Source organism: Hippoglossus hippoglossus, chromosome 21 (assembly GCF_009819705.1).
Source record: "Hippoglossus hippoglossus isolate fHipHip1 chromosome 21, fHipHip1.pri, whole genome shotgun sequence".
Classification (NCBI taxonomy): domain Eukaryota; kingdom Metazoa; phylum Chordata; class Actinopteri; order Pleuronectiformes; family Pleuronectidae; genus Hippoglossus; species Hippoglossus hippoglossus.
In genome coordinates, this window is record NC_047171.1 from 2649176 (window position 1) to 2666076 (window position 16901).

The 16901-nt window shown below is 44.0% G+C and overlaps 4 protein-coding genes across 9 annotated transcripts in view; 2 read left to right on the top strand and 2 right to left on the bottom strand.

Moving 5' to 3' along the window:
- The first annotated feature begins 1175 nt into the window (after positions 1-1175).
- LOC117755392 (trace amine-associated receptor 8a-like) lies at positions 1176-2397 on the top strand. The gene is made up of 2 exons (XM_034575166.1): positions 1176-1339; positions 1584-2397. Exons 1-2 carry the CDS (start codon positions 1176-1178, stop codon positions 2395-2397), a joined length of 978 nt encoding a protein of 325 aa, XP_034431057.1.
- A 1966-nt stretch (positions 2398-4363) lies between these two features.
- Positions 4364-6334, bottom strand: maip1 (matrix AAA peptidase interacting protein 1). The gene is made up of 5 exons (XM_034575169.1): positions 5986-6334; positions 5822-5893; positions 5600-5726; positions 5368-5518; positions 4364-5272 (listed from the first exon to the last, which is right to left on the bottom strand). Exons 1-5 carry the CDS (start codon positions 6292-6294, stop codon positions 5194-5196), a joined length of 738 nt encoding a protein of 245 aa, XP_034431060.1. The 5' UTR covers positions 6295-6334; the 3' UTR covers positions 4364-5193.
- On the top strand, positions 6238-8845 carry tyw5 (tRNA-yW synthesizing protein 5). 2 transcript variants are annotated; one of them, XM_034575159.1, is made up of 9 exons: positions 6238-6374; positions 6519-6638; positions 7173-7327; positions 7402-7471; positions 7554-7598; positions 7717-7854; positions 8013-8100; positions 8237-8353; positions 8463-8845. In XM_034575159.1, the coding sequence occupies exons 2-9, from the start codon at positions 6558-6560 to the stop codon at positions 8780-8782; spliced, it is 1014 nt and encodes a 337-aa protein (XP_034431050.1). In that variant the 5' UTR covers positions 6238-6374; positions 6519-6557; the 3' UTR covers positions 8783-8845. The 2 variants fall into 2 exon arrangements, with proteins under 2 accessions (XP_034431050.1, XP_034431051.1); XM_034575160.1 differs by lacking the exon at positions 6238-6374 and having other exon boundaries at positions 6386-6638; positions 7173-7321.
- A 326-nt stretch (positions 8846-9171) lies between these two features.
- The window catches only part of lrrfip1a (leucine rich repeat (in FLII) interacting protein 1a), a 31490-nt gene continuing 23760 nt past the window's right edge, over positions 9172-16901 (bottom strand). For 4 of the 5 annotated variants that reach the window (XM_034575175.1, XM_034575174.1, XM_034575173.1 and 1 more), the window contains 6 exons: positions 16677-16815; positions 11477-11526; positions 10729-10849; positions 10563-10642; positions 10376-10480; positions 9172-10287 (listed from right to left, as the gene is read on the bottom strand). In XM_034575175.1, coding sequence (XP_034431066.1) covers positions 10180-10287; positions 10376-10480; positions 10563-10642; positions 10729-10849; positions 11477-11526; positions 16677-16815 — 603 coding nt within the window. In that variant the 3' untranslated portion in view covers positions 9172-10179. Of the gene's footprint in view, positions 10288-10375; positions 10481-10562; positions 10643-10728; positions 10850-11476; positions 11527-11899; positions 13466-13501; positions 13575-13604; positions 15589-16676; positions 16816-16901 lie in introns of those variants that run through there. The other variant, XM_034575172.1, reaches the window with a different exon arrangement.

A 16901-nucleotide genomic window follows, 5' to 3' on the forward strand; every position in this document is an offset into this window, starting at 1 on the left:
TTTGTTAATAATCGTTTAAACATAAAGACACAATCGTTGACAATGATTAATTCATGTAAGATAAAATGATAAATGGATAAATAGCAGCTGTGATATAGTGATGGAGAACTTTCAGTTTCCTCTGTTCTGTAGCTTTGTTTCAGAAAATGTTTTTTAACTCACTTTAAAACAAGAATGTTCTTAAAACATGAATTTCAACTTGATCTCGTTGTTGAAATTCAGGAAAATTACAGGAACAAATATGTTGTCGTTTCAACTTGAGGCCAAACAGCAAATGTTCTGTGTTATTCATTTGTTTTAGTTATTTTTATATATAAACATGATAAACTTGTATAATGCAGTTGTGAACAGGTGAGTTATGGGGATTCAAAAGTGGTCATTTCATATTTCATTGTTTGTGTAATCTAACTCTTGTTTCCTAGAACAACAACAGACCAGAACAACATTGTTTAAATACATAGAGAATAACACACAGTCCTGTTGGATGTGAAGCTGCTTCAGAGTGAAATGAGGTTGACATGTGGAGAAATAGCAAAAGAAACGAGAACAATAGTAAAACAGTAACTGTAAAGGTCCTGATACAAACTCACACATCCACATACAGGGACACACACGTACACATCCACGCACACACACACACACACACACACAGTTCAAGACCCTTATACTGTTTCTATTAAATGACCCTTTACATCCATTTGCTGGTGAAAAGCAGTGATCAGCCAATTTAGTTTTTAATACTTGTCTGACAGGTGAAGAGTCAATTTGCACATATAGCTTGACGGGATAATATGATTTTTAAATGATCCTTATTGTTGCAATTCAAAATGAATTTAAAAATGACAATATAAAATAAATGCTTTATAAAAAAACTTGTAAAGTCGGGCATATTATTTCCCGTTCTCCACGTGTGTGTATGTTCATTTTTCGGTGAACTTTCCCTTTAAGCGGACTGCTGGGCCGTGGCAGAAGTTTGCTCTTTACTGATTAAAGTTTGTTTCATCATCTATCCTGCCTGACGACACTCAGCACTATGAGCCTCAGTTTGACGTATTGTGCTTCGGCCTTCTGACAAGATTGAATTTGCATATGGGAGTGGAGGAAGAGACGAGATAAATCAGACTGAGACTTCACATCAGGGGGCAGTGAGAGCTCAGCAGCCTCCCTCTCTGGACATGGAGGCCCCGGAGGAGGCTGAACTCTGCTTTCCCAGAATCAACAGCTCCTGCAGGAGGACGCTGCTCCCTCACTCGGAGCTCATCTTCAGCGTCCTGTCCTGCATCACTCTGCTCACGGTGGCTCTCAACCTGCTCGTCATCATCTCCATCTCCCACTTCAGGCACAGATCAATTATCACATTTTCTCCACATCGCCTTTGAAATGCTTGTTTTTCTGGTTCCAGCTGATGAAACACTGATGAAAACAGTTTTGATTGATCAGTTTTTTAACATTACAGGCGACATAAATACTGTAATAATAATATTGTGCTTAATTGAATCATGTTACAGAGTAATTCATGGTCCTATAACTGCTTAATACACGTCTACATGTATGTGTTCAGTGTTGATATTCTCCCATTTCAGGCAGCTCCACACCACCACCAACCTCCTGCTCCTCTCTCTGGCTGTGGCAGACTTCTGTGTGGGTGTCCTGCAGATGCCGGCTCTTCTTCTCCACAACCAAGGCTGCTGGTACCTGGGCGACCTCATGTGTGGCGCGCATTACTTTATAGGTTTCATCGTCATCAGCGTGTCCGTGGGAAGCATGGTGCTCATATCGGTCGACCGCTACATAGCCATTTGCGAGCCCATGTTCTACACCTCCAAAGTGACCCTGAGGAGGGTGAAACTCTCCGTGTGTCTGTGTTGGATGTTCTCTACCGTCCACAGCAGCTGGATCCTGAGGGACTTCTTAAAAGAGCCCGGCAGGTTTAACTCCTGTTACGGAAACTGTGTAGTTGTCGTCAATTTTGCTGAAGGACTCGTGGATCTTGTCGTGACCTTGTTAGGCCCCATTCTGATCATTGCCGTTTTGTACTTGCGAGTCTTTGCGGTGGCGGTGTCTCAGGCTCGAGCCATGCGCGGTCACATCGCAGCTGTAGAACGTTCAGAGTCTGCGAAAGCTACGAAGTCTGAGCTGAAAGCCGCCAGGACTCTGGGTATTGTAATCGTCGTGTTTCTACTCTGCTCCTGTCCGTATTACTGCTTCGCTGTTGCGGCTGAGAACAACTTGGTCGGGGCGTCGTCTGCAGCCCTCGAGATTTGGTTGTTGTGTTTTAATTCCTGTTTGAACCCTGTGATCTATGTTTTCTTCTACCCTTGGTTCAGAAAAACCATCAAACACATTGTGACGCTGAAGATTCTGCAGCCTGGCTCCGGAGAGGACAAGGTGCTGTAGAGAGAGAGTAGAGAGGAATGACTGGAAACTAAATATACTAGATTCAACCTCTGCTCATTATGTGGATACAAAAATGTGTTTGGTTCCGATGGACACCTGGTTTCAGGGTAAATTAGGAAATTAGCTGTACATCAAATAAATTAAAATGATTCACACTAATACATGCTTTTCATTTAAGGATATTTTTTGATATAGTACAGGCAAACGTTTCTATTCCAATACAAGCACAGTTATATAGCGACTTGCTTTTGCTGATTGTGAAAGTAAATAAATCTAAATTTTGTTCCTAATTTGCTCTTTTTTTTTTTACATTAAAAATTGAATATAAAGAGACAGATCATTCATAAAGTACTGGAATGAAAAGCAGAATCGGTAAGTCAATAAAAATTGACACAGCACAGAATTACAGGAAGAGTTTTCCCTCATTCATGGGTAAATATTATGTTTTGCATATAACTTGTTCAAACACACACGTTTTGCTCACACACAGAAATATAGAAACTGACCACAACAGATCAGACGTCTCAGAAACGTTATGTTTGCTTCAGGTCCTGTCCAGGGTGCTTTTATTTTTACTTTTCAGAACTGAACATGAAAGGTCCAGTGTGTAGGGATCAGGGGAATCTATCAGCAGGAGATGAAAATTAGGTCTTGTATTGTTGTTATTGTATAATCCCATGGAACTAAGAGTGATTGTGTTTTCGTTACCTTAGAACCAGTCTTTTATATCCACGTTAGAAGTGGGTCCTCTTCACCATGCTGCACAACGCACACATGTTTCTACAGTGGCCTGGAAGGGACAAACCAGGCCCTGGCTCCAGAGAGGATCCAGGGCCTGGTTTGTTACATCGTGGGTCCTCTGGAAGGGAGGTGAGGGGTTTTCAGTTGGTTGCATTATGCAACTTCACCACCAGATGTCGCTCTTGTATCACTGTAGTCACAATGACGGCATCTCCCCTGCACGTGAGGTAAACAACACTGTCAAGCCGGCTCGTGCTTCAAGTGACGTCACTCCCATAGGATTATGGGAGCTGTAGTCCCAACACCCGCCGCGGGTTCGAGGCTCCTGCAGCAACAATTCGTGATTCCCAAATTCTAGCAGGTAATCTGTTTCGTTATTCTGGAAAAATTCTAATATATATATCATAATATATTCAGCTATATAATAGGGTATATTATAGGGTGTATGTATGTATGTACGTATTTAATTTATTATACTTTTATTCCATTATCATTATTTTGTTGTTTTAACCTATATAAAATACCGTCATATATTTATTAATACTACAGTACAAACACCATCGCTCACACACACACACAATCACTTCAGCTGGATTATGTCTGTATGTCTTTTCATTATATGAACATGTATCTAACTTTCTGTTGTCACCATTTCACAAATTAAAATTAAAAACTAGTACAATGTATTTTTCAATGGATTGTAATGTTTTTTAAAACATAATTCAACTGAGTTAGAACAATGTGCAAACTTCATCAGGCCTTGATCTGCTCATCTAATTCAACTGTCAACATTAGTTCAACTCTGATGTCACAACACGCTAAGATGAACTGACCACACAGACACAAACTGACGTCCTTCTACACTTTCTGGTAAAATCATGAATATGATCTTTCCACAAAGAGCAGTTTAAGGTACTGGGAACATGTTTTATGATATTATGAGGACTCTAAGGTGGAATGGTTTGCAGAGGACGATGTCTGGGAGACAACAGGTTGCTGCAAACCAAATAAAAACTTCCTTCCACTGGGGAAACAGATTCCTTCTGAACATTGTGCAGATCTGATAACGACAGCAGCTGTTTCAAGGTTGTTGTTTCCTCCGCAGTTTCCACCAGTTATAAAACCTCAGAGTTCTCTCTTCCTCTTTAAACCAGCACCATGGATGTGTGAGGGAGGACAAAAAAGACAAAGCTGCATCACACACACTTTTCTTGCCAGTTTCCAGTAACACAACATACATTCCTCAAACCTTTAATAAAACAATCAATGGTTTTCTGCAGCTGCCTGAACCGCTACAGACAACAAGCAGCACACACACTGCATGTAGCTCAGTCACATGAACGCAGCAGGAAAAGACAATTTTGTGTTGGGAACATTGGACACAAATTGTAACACACAATCATACATATATTATGTATTGAAATGAAAGTGTTTGCAGCAGCAGCAGATCTTCGACGGCTCGAGGTCGCTGCCTCGGAACTTTCCTCTCTTGCTAATTGTCGCCAGGTTAGTGCGATTGTAAAATGTACAGTGTGAACCTGCTCTATGTGAAGTGTCCTGAGATATCATGTGATGATCTGCCTCTATATACATGAAACTGGAGAGATTAAAGAGAAGAATTGCAGATGAGGGTTTAGATGTTGTCATCTCACCATGTTCCAGACAATCAGGATGTGGTTTTTGTGATCACCTGACGTCCCTGTGGAACTCCGTCCTTCTGCCGTTAGTATAATAGTTAAAATAAGGCTATGATTAGTTTCCCAAAGCAACAGTTCACAGATCTGGTCAAGTTCTAGTCATTAGTCTCTGGGATATTAGAGATTGTGGAGAATACAATCAGAAACACTGACAAACTGCAGACAGGTGTGGAGAGCATCCTGGAGAATAGTGACTGAATCCAAGTCCTGGTGCTTTTCTCTGACTTCCCATGTCTTGTTTTCCTCTCTGGTTAGTTTGAGCTCATCTCATCTCTCAATTTAAGGAACCAAATACTGAGGAGAATTTCATGTCTTTGACTAGTTTCCACTGGAACATCTGCCTAGAAGCGAAACCAGCTTAATCCAAAAGCTTGGAGTGCTCTATCCTTGTAATGGTCCAGTCCGGTGGCACTCCTTTAGTGAACTCCCTTTGGAATCTGTCAGGAACAGCAGACACAAGGAAAGATCAGAACCATGTAAGAGTTTGCTCTTTTAAAATCTTATTCCATATGCACGAGACACATCTACTCACTCATAATTAGCAGTGAGCAGTCTTTTGGTTTCTGCTTCTCCTTCTCCACCAAGGGACACCTGGAAGATACGAGCTCCCTCCATGGTGTCGTCAGGAAGCGTCGCGCTGGTCAGGTACCAGAAGCGCATCAGGATACTGACAAACTTCCTTCCTGAAACAACAGTGCGTCTTTATATATATAGTATAAATAGTTTTTAATGGTATGTTTATTTATCAGCTGTTTCATACTCACCATTGTCGTCGTAGTAGATCCCCACGTCTCCGGGTGTTGTGTACATGATCTCATCCGGACCTGCAGAGAGGGCTTTCTGGCTGCTCAGTGGGAGCAGGCTGCACTTCTCCTCCAGCTTTCCAATCAACTGCGAGGATATGAACAGATAGATAATAACATATATATATAATAAATATCCATATTTGGATAATAAACACATAGATGATAATGGTTTGGACTCACGTCTTTGGCCACGAGTCCCTCCAGAGCCTCGAACTGACACCGGGACAGGAGCCTGGACACGTGGGAGAAAGCCTGCAACACCAAAACAAAGTCCTCTTCACCAACAGCAGCGAACCAACACGCCTTTGCTCAAGAGCACACGTCACCCGCCGGGTTCCACGCACCTGCTTCGCTCCCTCCGTGAACTCCTCGATGCGGAACTCCTTGTCGAAGTAGGTCCGGATCAGGAAGTAGTAGACCCGGGTGCGGAGCCAGATGAGGGGGTTGGGGATCCCGACCACCACCACCTTCTGGTTCTGCCTGTCCCCGCCCCGGTCCGAGCTGTAGGCCCGCAGCGGGGCCCCGGCCGCCGCGGGGGGAGCCGGCCGCGGGTTCCCGGAGCGGTGCAGGAGGACGCGTTCATTCAGGAACAGCCGAGTGAGGCTGAGTGTGGACGGAACCCTGTAACAGCCTCGCAACACGGGCAGCGCCATCTTTGAATGCCTCGGAACTCTTCTTATCCGAGTGCTTGTGTCTTCCGGAGAGGAACAAGCGGAACGGTTTAAAAACACAGGTGGTGACGCAACAGCACGTGGGGACACGTAAGCTTTTTAACATGAATCAAACTAAGTGTTTTTTTTGTTATGAGTAAGATTTACTGATCATTTAACCTCCGGACATTGACTTGTTTTTATTTTGTTTCTGGGGGGACCACTAGGAGTGTAACACCCGGTGTTTACCCCCGGACAGTTGGGACATGGAGGACCAGGAGAGGACACCGGTGTCCATATTCACACAAGTGGACAGGGACGTCTTCCTGCGAGACATCTGTCCAGAGGTAGAACCCAGGGCTTCCTCCATGGCTGCGTCTTCATTTCCTGTTTCACCGTTTTTTAGTCGATCGAATCGAGTAAAGTCCAGATTCGACCTGTTCACAGCAGAACCTTCCTTCACGTGACATCCTGCGTGTTTCCTGGTTGGGCTGTGATCTATGTCCGGTGGTGATGGGCTCTATGGTGCAGAGCGGACTCATCCTACCTGGTTTATCTGCAGTGAAGCTGTTCATGCATCTGTGATTTACTGGATTCTGATTTCTTTACACATTATATTTCATAAACTGCATGTCCACAACTTTCCAAAATAAAAGCGTTGATATAAAGCCTTGCAGCAATGAAAACAAACCTTGTGCTTTCACTTTATGAAGAAATTGCCAAACAGGAAGTGATTCTATGAATTTTGTTGCCGTGACAGAGATCACCGCGCACGTCACTTGTGAATGTCTGTGTAGGTCATATATGGTGAAGCGTTACGTCATGTAGGTAAACAAATTTGGAGTAAATTGTCTCCTAATCAATCGAGTATTGTCTTTCAGCGCAGACCTGCCTTGCTCAGAGGTGTGGATCTGGGGCCGTGTCTGGAGAAGTGGACCCTTGAATATCTCAGACTGAGAGGAGGAGACCAGGATGTGAAGATTCACGTATCCACAGTACCACAGATGGACTTCCTCCACAAGAACTTTGTGTACAAGTGAGCTCTCTCTCTCTCTCTCTCTCTCTCACTCTCTCACTTCAGATTTCTCAATCACTACTGATTCTTCACAGGACTTTACCTTTCAACGAGTTTGTGAAAAGGGCATCTGAGAAAAAACACTCAGACTTCTTCCTGTCTGAGGTAAGAATCATAAAATAACAGTATGGAAATATCTTTTTTCACAGTACGTTGTATTCTTTAAATGACACAAACTCCTTTTTAGGATGAGCACTATTATCTACGATCACTGGGAGAGGACGTGCGAAAGGTATGTAGACTTTTAAATTCGGTGAAAAAAACCTACTGTCCTTTTTACAATTAAACAAAAGGGTTTTTATGTATATATAAATATTAATACAGCAAAAAGTATTCCCCCTCCCCCACAGGAACCTGCGGACCTGAACAAACAGTTCCCGCACTTGGCAGAGGACTTTCATGTCCCACACTTCTTTGAACCGGATCAGTTCTTCTCCAGTGTTTTCCGTATCAGCTCCTGTGGTCTGCAGTTGTGGACCCACTACGATGTGAGTGATTTAATGTGATGTTGTTAATGTTGTCAAGAGGTGAGAGGTCGCCCGGGGGCGGGGGGGGCTTGTAGAAATGTCTGTGCACTAACAGACAAGACATTAGATGAGAAGCAGCCTCAATAAGCTGTCTCCTCTTGTCTCTGCTCGTCCTTCAGGTGATGGATAACCTGCTGGCTCAGGTGACAGGGAGGAAGAGAGTGGTCCTCTACAGCCCCCAGGATGCATTGCACCTTTACCTGTCAGGTGAGTAACGATGGACAGATGCATCCTGTTTGAATTCATGTCCGTTTTCATTTTAGGCTCTGATATTGAATTGTCTGTTTTTTTATCTTGGTATAATGCTACAGTGCTGCCTTTTAATCTGAACGTCGCCCAGCAGGTGATAAATCCGAGGTTCTGGACATCGATTCTCCAGATCTGAAACGATTTCCTGACTTTTTAAAGGCAAAGCTGTACGAGTGCGTGCTTGAGCCTGGAGACCTGCTCTTTATCCCCGGTAAGGAGTCGTCCACATTAGTCACAGAAGTAATAATGTACTAGAAATTATAAATGATTGATTACGTGAAACTGCCTCAGTCTTAATCCAGTGTCCCTGTGTCCTGCAGCCCTGTGGTTCCATAACACCACTGCACTGCAGTTTGGTGTGGGTGTGAACGTGTTCTGGCGCCACCTACCGGCTGACTGTTATGACAAAAAGGACCCATACGGTAACAAAGACCCAGTGGCTGCAGCTCGAGCCCTCCAGGCCCTGGAGAGGGCTCTTCACACTCTGGACGAACTTCCATCGGATTATCGGGACTTTTACGGTCGCAGGATGATTCAGCGCATTCAAAAGCGAACTTACTGCGACAGCGTGTCGGCCACAAAGACAAAGGAGGACTCTGACAGTACGTTACCCAGCAGGCCATTCACCAAACCTGGATGAGTGTGCAGAGAAACCTAAAATGTAGAATAGGCCCCATGGAGCCTGTGTCCTCCTCATGTGTTTATTTGACTTATTGACTGTTAATTATGAGTTATGTCCAGTACAAAACTTTCACTTCAGGTCCTTCAAAATAAAACTGCGTTATATCTCTTCATCATAGTCTCACCTATGTTACTTTCATTAAGTTTTCTAGATTGTCAGTGTTGTGACTTTATAAGAAATGTATAAACCACCATGACTCTTTAAAATCTTCACTTTAAACGGGATAACAAGGAAAAATATATGCATCGCCATAAATACAGTATAACTACTAACTGTACAACAATATTGTATTTCATACAGAAGATTTTACAATAAGTCTGGTGTCCACAGAAATGCCCACATGTTGATATGTTTGACATTTTATTGCACAGACATGACAGTTTCCTTACAAACATGGTAAAGCTATGTAAACAGTGGAGCAGCATCTCCACAGTGAGTTCAGTCTGACGGCACCTTGAGTCCTCGGTGCCGCGTTCCTTCAGTAAGTGTGAGCATGAGAGCCAACCAGTGACCGACTATAAGATGCAGAAACAAGCAGAGATATGAGTGTGCATCAGAAGGGCGGCTGCACACTGTGGGACAAACTGTTCAATGAACCTGCGACCGGCTGCTGGCCGACACCAGGCTGCAACAGCTCAAAGCATTTTCACCGTGACGATTATATTGTGTCGTAGAAACTAAACAAGCCGTGGTCAGTTTGTTTTAACGCAGAGAAACTGGACTGACACCCCAACATTTACCTTTTTAAATGTCATTTGGCTTTGGGTCAGAAAAGAAACAAAATACACTTGAGTTCCGCTCATTCATTCACAAAAACACACAAAAGCACTCGCGCCCTCTTAAGGGAAAAGTCTTGGGCCATGGCCGCTGGTACTGTCCACTGCACTGGGATCTGTGTCCACTTGGATTTCTCTGTCCTCAGTGGGAGCACGGCAAGTACACATCCTGAATCCTGACTAGAGGCAGTAGAAAGAGGGCGGTGCCACATTCCTGCTACAAGGGATAACGGACATGTCTTCTTGGTGCCGTTCTGTCCCCGGGCTCCTCATGTGCCCCCCCCCCCCATGCTAAACTAGAGCAGTGCAGAGGTTCAACCAAAGTCATGAGGTGCACAAACATCTCCTCCCCCACTTCATGAATTTCTTTCTCATCAGACAGAAAACAGAGAAAAATGGCACATTGCTTTGTGGACGTCTCTATTCTGTAGATTAAACAACTAACTTGGGTTTTTGGGGTTAATTTTTCCTAATGTTGCCGTCAGGCAGACGACGGACAGAGTGCAGGATGTCTGTTTTCCATGTGATCAGCCAGCTCTGGACACAGGTTGGTGGATTTGATGTGCGGGGGGGTTGGTGCTATGGAGTCTGTGCCATGCCGCGAGTGGACTTCATCTTCTCCATTCTTTTAGAGAGGTGGCTGTTGCTCGACTCGAGTTCTTCCACCTTGTCCAGGGACGACCGCAGCTGTTGGGTGAAACGTGGGAGATTGAGACGACTGCTGGTGGAAAGGAGCCAGCTGAACAACCTGCAGTGTGAGGAAGCAACACTCTACCTCTCTCTGGAGCTTCCGTTTCTCCGCCTTCAGCTCGTCCTCCACTTTCTCTGCGTTCTCGGCTGCAGACTTGTAGCGGGTCACCTGACCCTCCAGTCTGGTCACCTGGACGACAGAAAACAACTCGGACTCAGAACATTGTTGTGTTTTCAAACCCACCGAACAGCCACGACTCCTCTCGGCTTACGTTTTGCTCTAAAGCTGTGACTTCCTGTTCGGCCTTCACCAGTTTGAACTTCAAGTCGCTCATTTGCCTGCTCGAGTCTCCTGGAAAACATTCAAAACAAACATTGTTGATTCGAAGGAGGCAGCAGCAGAGACGTTCGAGTTAAATATCAATGTTCATCACTTACTCTGTACTTCTAGGATGTTAGGATCATTTCCATTTTCCAGAACCTCCCCGTCTGGGCTTGAGCCGCTGTCTGTGCCGTTCTTTGGTGATTTCTGTTCCAGCTGAGCTTTCAGCTTCTTCACCTGTTGATGGTGACACCAGATGAAAAGTCACTCACTCAGCTACTCAGTTATATTCTCTTTATTTTAATGATTCTCGGCTCCTAGTTGACTGGTTCCAGTTGAAAAGTAAATATTAAAAGCAGGTCTTTGTGGCAGCTGGAGCATTTTACACAGAGTTTCTTTACTATGGCTTATTGAGTTGATAACAGGGGAAACCACAAGGTGATCAACCTTTTATATGGATCAAAAAGGGTTGGGATGGAATCATACCTATATAGATGCTGTGCTATGATTTGCTTATAGTGATCAAGTGGTGAATTTACAGTGTTCAGTTCCCATGACAACATGTGGAGAGTAAATGTAAACTGTCACGACATCGCTCATATTTAAAGACTCTGCCTCCGTCAGATGAACAGACTCAAAACTGAAACAGTTGATGACCAGCTTTGTAGCACAAGTTATCCAGGACGGAGAATGTTAGGTTAAGTAAAGCCGGATAACAAAAACATATCCTAGGTATGTTAGAATATCCAAATAAACTAGCGTCTATATTCATTGTTATAAAAGTACATTGTGATCCCTCTTGGGGACGATTATCAAATCATCAGTAAACACTATTACTGTCTCAGAGGAGAATCACCGACTCACCTGTTCTATCATCTTTTCACGCTCATCCACCAGTTTCCTCAGGCGAATCTCTAAAAGACAAAACACACATCAAGACAACTCAAGCACCAGTCACTCACAACAGCTAGAGTCCATCTTTTAAATAAGAACCAAACCAGTGAACATACCAGGGGTGGGGAGAACCAGGGAGATGGTGAGGTGTGAGGGGTGCTGGGTCAAGCGAGGTTGATGCATGCAACACAACAGGAATCCATGTGGGGGGGTGTGACGGAGTGGGGTGTGAGGGGGGGGTGTGTGTTAGCATGCACAGACTGTGGAGAGGAGGGTCAGTGCAGCTGGTGGAGCTACAGTCACACGACATGTTTACAACCACACAATGTGTGACAACAGAGAAATACGGTTTTAACATTAAAAACCAAAATGAGTTTCCATCAACAGATCAAATAGGTATCAACAGGGGATTTATTGGTGTTTCATTGTTCAGGGACCACAGACATCTTCTCCATGAAGTGCAACATAATGTATAAAACATGTATTTATCAATTTATCATACATTAATGTGCTTTAGAATTCAGAGGCTTGGAAGTGTCTGAACTAAATATTTTCACTTTAACCTTCACAACATGTATAAAATGTAAAAAGCCAGATTGCTACAGTCTTAAAAGGTGCTATATGTAAGTTTACTCTGCTACCAAAAGGTGGCGTCTTTCTGGAAATGGTTGCCGGTGATGGTCGCTTGCCATGTTCGAGACACGAGGTCATAATAATACGTCCTCTGAGCAGCAGTGGACTGGATGCAGCAGTGACGCTATCGAAACTGAAGCTTTCTTTTACGCTGGGAAATAAACAGCTGTACATAGAGCGCTATGTAGTGATAACTTATATATAGCCTCTTTAATGAGAATGAGCTCTTTTAGGGAATAACAGTTGCATCAAGCAGAACAATTGGTCTGTGGCTCTATTCCAGAGACACGAAACAATATCAATAAAACGTCACAAGCAGCATATTACATGTGCATCAATACAAGTTCTGTCCACTGGTCAAACTACTGGTTCCTCTCAGTTTACATCTCTCCACAAATGAGCCTTTCTTTTGCACATGTGACCTCAATGAAAACTGATGTTTGGACTTTGACTGTGCATTTTTTAAAATAACATACATACACATACACCACTGTTCAAAAAAAGTGCTGCGAGGTTTTGCAAATATCTAATCTACCCCTTTTTAAGAGCTAAGCGACGACTACTGAAGGAGATAAATCTGTACTACAGTATAAAGCACCTGAACTAAGACATTTTACACTCCTCTTTGCCCTTTCCTTTGCCTTTCTTGCTGTTCTTCCTCACGTCTTTGCCTGAATGCGGTGGCTCTTTGTTACTGGCTACGTGGACGGGACTGTCCCCCTGCAACTCCGGCTTAACTAGTCCTTCCTCTACTGGAAAAGACGTTGCCTGGTTAACGTCCTCTGCCACAACACCCGACTCTCCAACATTTAAAACCGCTCCTTCCTCTGTGCTGTGCTTCGCCTCATGTGCTGTGGCCTCATGTGTTGTTTCTGACTCTACCTGGTCACACTCATCAAACTTAGACGCCTCATCGTTTCTCTCAGTTGACTCGTTTTGTGTATTTTCACTCGGATCCGACACGGCTTCAACTCCCTCCTCGATTTCCTCGTCTTCAATTTGATTTGTTTCAAAAGCTGCCTCAACATCTATGTCGTCAAAATCGAAAGATTGCCCTTCCTCATCTTCGCCATCCTCTTCATCACTGCCCTGCTGTTTAGGTGGAGACGGGTCATCCTCAGATTTGTCTTTGCTGGATTCATGCAGGAGCTCAGCCGGAGAACAGGAGGATTCTTTCTGAGGTGTATTTAGATTCTCACTGGTATCGATCTCATCTGTTTCTTTGGCATCTGATTCATCCTTCAGCTCCACACACTCTAATGTCTGGTTTTCTACATCATCTAAATGTTCCACCTGAGCTTCAGTCTCTAACAGACTCTTTTCGGTGTCTAACGCATCTGGGTTTGTCATTAATGATGCGCCGTCACCATTTTCATCCCGTGAGGAGCTTCCTGGCTCGATGAAACCTCCAGGTTCCTTCACGTCTCGGTCCAGCTCTTCTTCTTCTTCTTCTTCTTCTTCTTCTTCTTCTTCTTCTATCTCATCTGGTTTTAGCTCTGGAGCGGTGACACCTAGAGGAAAACACTGCTGCTCAGTCTCTGTTCCTGCCTCCTCTACGTCTTTTATCTCTTGTATTGCCTCAGTTTGCTCCTTGTCCTGCTCATTTGTAACTTGATCCTCTCTTGGTTCTGTGAAAGCTTCTTTGTGAGAAACGGTTTCAGTTGGTTCGAGCGATTTTGCTGCTTCTACTTCCTCAGTTTGTTGCCCCACCTGCTCTTTCTCTACTTGATCCATCTTTGATTCCTTGAGGATTTCAGAATCGTCTATCTCAGGTTCTGTTGTTGACCTATTATCTTTTTTATCTGGCTCTTCTTCTATCTCATCTGGTTTTAGCTCCGGAGCGGTGACACCGAGAGGAAAACACTCCTGCTCGGTCTCTGTTCCTGCCGCCTCTACGTCTTTCAGTGTCTCAGTTGTCTCCTCAGGATCTTCATCAGGAACCTCGATGGGAGACTCATCCCTCAGCGATGATGGCTCTGGTTGAGGCTCGGAGTCAGACGAGCTTTTGAGACAGACTGTGACGTCTTCAGAATCTGGCGACGAGGCCGACGTGAGGTCTATTCCCTCCTGAATGTTTGTGGACTCAGAGACATCAGCAGCAACATCGATGCTGCTCGGAACGTGTGGTTCATCTTCAGTGTTTCCCTCAGTTTTACATTCAGGTTTCATCTCATCAACTTCTTCATCCTCTGCATTATCAATGATTTTGGACTCACGATGGACGATGTGACCATTAGCTGAGAGATCTGACTCATCTACACTGTCAGTGAACTTTCTGTCTGGGCCATCGGTGCTCTCTGTGCTGTTGGAGGGGTCGGTGAGATCACATGCACTGAGACGGGTCTCTGGAGGACATGGTTCAACTTTCTCTGGTTCTTCTTCGCCCTGCTCATCCTCTCTGGGTTCTCTGCATAATTCCTTCGGGGTTTCACTTTGAGAAAAAGTTTCAGTCGGTGCCACCACCTCGATTATTTCTGCTGTTTCACTCTGATCTTTGTTCTGTTCACTTGTTACAGGACTTACTCTTATTTCCTCGGGAGTTACAGTGCAAGAAAGGGTTTCGCTTGGTGCCGCTTCTTTTATTTCTTGTATCGCCTCAGTTTGCTCCTTGTCCTGCTCGTTTGTAACATGATCCTCTCTTGGTTCTGTGGAAGCTTCTTTGAGAGAAACGGTTTCAGTTGGTTCGAGTGATTTTGCTGCTTCTACTTCCTCAGTTTGTTTCCCCACCTGCTCTTTCTCTACTTGATCCATCTTTGATTCCTTGAGGATTTCAGAATCGTCTATATCAGGTTCTGTTGTTGACCTATTATCTTTTTTATCTGGTTCTACACTCGCTTCTGTTTTGCTGCTTTCTTTTTCTGTTTCCTCTTTTTGTTGGTTCCCTTTCTTTTTGCCTCTTCTCTTCTTTTTCTTCCTTTTCCCTGACGCAGCAGCACCCTGAGATTTACTCGTTACTTCCTCTGCCTCGTCGTTCTCTACGTCTCTCGAGATGTCCTTCACATCTGTTTGCTGAGGACATGATTCTTTACTCCTCAAATCACTTTCCACAGCTGCTTCCTGTATATTTTCACTAAGCTTGTCGTCACATGTCTGTTTAAAATCATCCCTCTTGCTTTCGGTTTCTATCTCCACTAAACCTGCCTCACCTGTGGTTGTTTCTGTGTCTGGACTATTCTCCTCAGCACTTGTTACAATTATATCTTTGGCTTCAGTAACTGGATGATCAGGAATGTCAACATTCAAGTCTTTGCTGATGTCGCTTCCTCCAGTGCTCTCGTCCACTGTCTGTTGTTCGTCTGTAGGCTGTTCTTCTGCAGCTGCTGATGTTTCCATTGTGGACACAGCAGCATCACAGAGTTTATCAGAGCTCAACTGGTTCTCTTTGGCTTCCTCTTTCAAAATGTCTGGATGCTGATCTGGATCCACCTCCTCAGTCTCCTCTGTGTTGCCTGGGAGATCATGAAGAGCACATGGTGATAAAAGGCCAAAGAAACGTAGACTTTAAGACATGATTTTCAAAAAGTCTTCATCAGGAAGCACATTCGCAGATATGGGCAGAACACCCAATTGATTCAGAGGCCCGGAAAGAGAAGCACGAGAGTTAAGGTACCCAAGAGAAGCACAAGAAGAAGAAAGGCAGGAGCGACACCGAAGAGAAGATCTCGATCCCCCGAACAGCTGTTTGACAAGAAGAGAAGCCAGAGACTGGCAGCTCAAGAGCATCTGTATAACAATCCACATGTCTCTACACATCTGTCGATATGCTACGAGAGACCAGTCATCATCTACACACCAACACCACACACACGACCAGATTTGCTTGTGAAATGGAAATAACATGAACGATGCGAAAGGTGCAAGAGAAATGATATAAAAGGTCAAAACGTTAGCGATGAAGACGAGACAAGTTAGTGATCTTAGTTTCAAAGGATAAAGCTGGTGACTCTCAAAACCGTTCTTGATGATGTTGTTCGCCAATAATGAAAAGACTCAAGTTCAACATCCCACTCGTGTCTGTTGGTCTCAGACACAAGCCCGACAACTTTGTACTGAGAACGACGTACAAGCATTTGTCCAACAGGAGTAAATAGTGTGTGTGTTAGTGTTGTTATTATTTATGGCAGCAGGCAGCTCTATGGTAAAGTGTAAAACACATAGTAAAGTAAGTAGAATACATTATTGTTGTTGTTACTTGACTTGTTGAAACTTTGGCAGCTGTTCTGAATCCTTTAACAGTTTCAAACAACCTGGCAGAAAGTTGCCACAGACTTTGATTGTAATTCTCTTTAATAAAAGGCTCTCGTGGTGAGCTGCAGGCTCCAGAACATCTAGAACACTGACTTTGTGGTGAGATCATTCGTCACCCACTGTTTTCCAAGGCCCAGGGTTCCAAGGACTGATTCCAATCTCAAGAAAAATCTAGATTATCACCAGGTTTATCCTTTAAGATCAGTGCAAATCACAGTTAAAATAACACAAGTTAAAATGAGCCATGCGTTCAAAAGAAATAAAGTTGTAGTTCCACAGTGGGTTTTACCGAGCATGCTGTTCCCCTCTGTTGTCTGAGAGTCCGGAGCTGGTTGTTGAGCAGCGTCTCCAGAGGAGGAGCCGTCAACGTCTGCTTCACCAATGTCCCCATTGACGCTTAGATCAGGTCCCAACACGATTCCATGTTTCTAAACACAGGACAAAGTCACAACATTAGTTCAGTCAATGAGTCGACAGTTAAATGTCCGTTTGGCTTTTATAAGAACAAGTTTCA

Bases quoted from the DNA above. Each gene is read 5' to 3' on its own strand.
- LOC117755392 (XM_034575166.1), top strand. From the start codon at position 1,176: ATGGAGGCCCCGGAGGAGGCTGAACTCTGCTTTCCCAGAATCAACAGC. The intron at 1,340-1,583 runs GCACAGATCAAT...CTCCCATTTCAG, and splicing joins ATCTCCATCTCCCACTTCAG to GCAGCTCCACACCACCACCA.
- tyw5 (XM_034575159.1), top strand. From the start codon at position 6,558: ATGGAGGACCAGGAGAGGACACCGGTGTCCATATTCACACAAGTGGAC. The intron at 7,599-7,716 runs GTATGTAGACTT...CCTCCCCCACAG, and splicing joins TGGGAGAGGACGTGCGAAAG to GAACCTGCGGACCTGAACAA. The intron at 7,855-8,012 runs GTGAGTGATTTA...CTCGTCCTTCAG, and splicing joins AGTTGTGGACCCACTACGAT to GTGATGGATAACCTGCTGGC.
- maip1 (XM_034575169.1), bottom strand. From the start codon at position 6,294: ATGGCGCTGCCCGTGTTGCGAGGCTGTTACAGGGTTCCGTCCACACTC. The intron at 5,519-5,599 runs GTGAGTATGAAA...CTGTTGTTTCAG, and splicing joins GATCTACTACGACGACAATG to GAAGGAAGTTTGTCAGTATC. The intron at 5,273-5,367 runs GTGAGTAGATGT...TGTTCCTGACAG, and splicing joins CTGCTCACTGCTAATTATGA to ATTCCAAAGGGAGTTCACTA.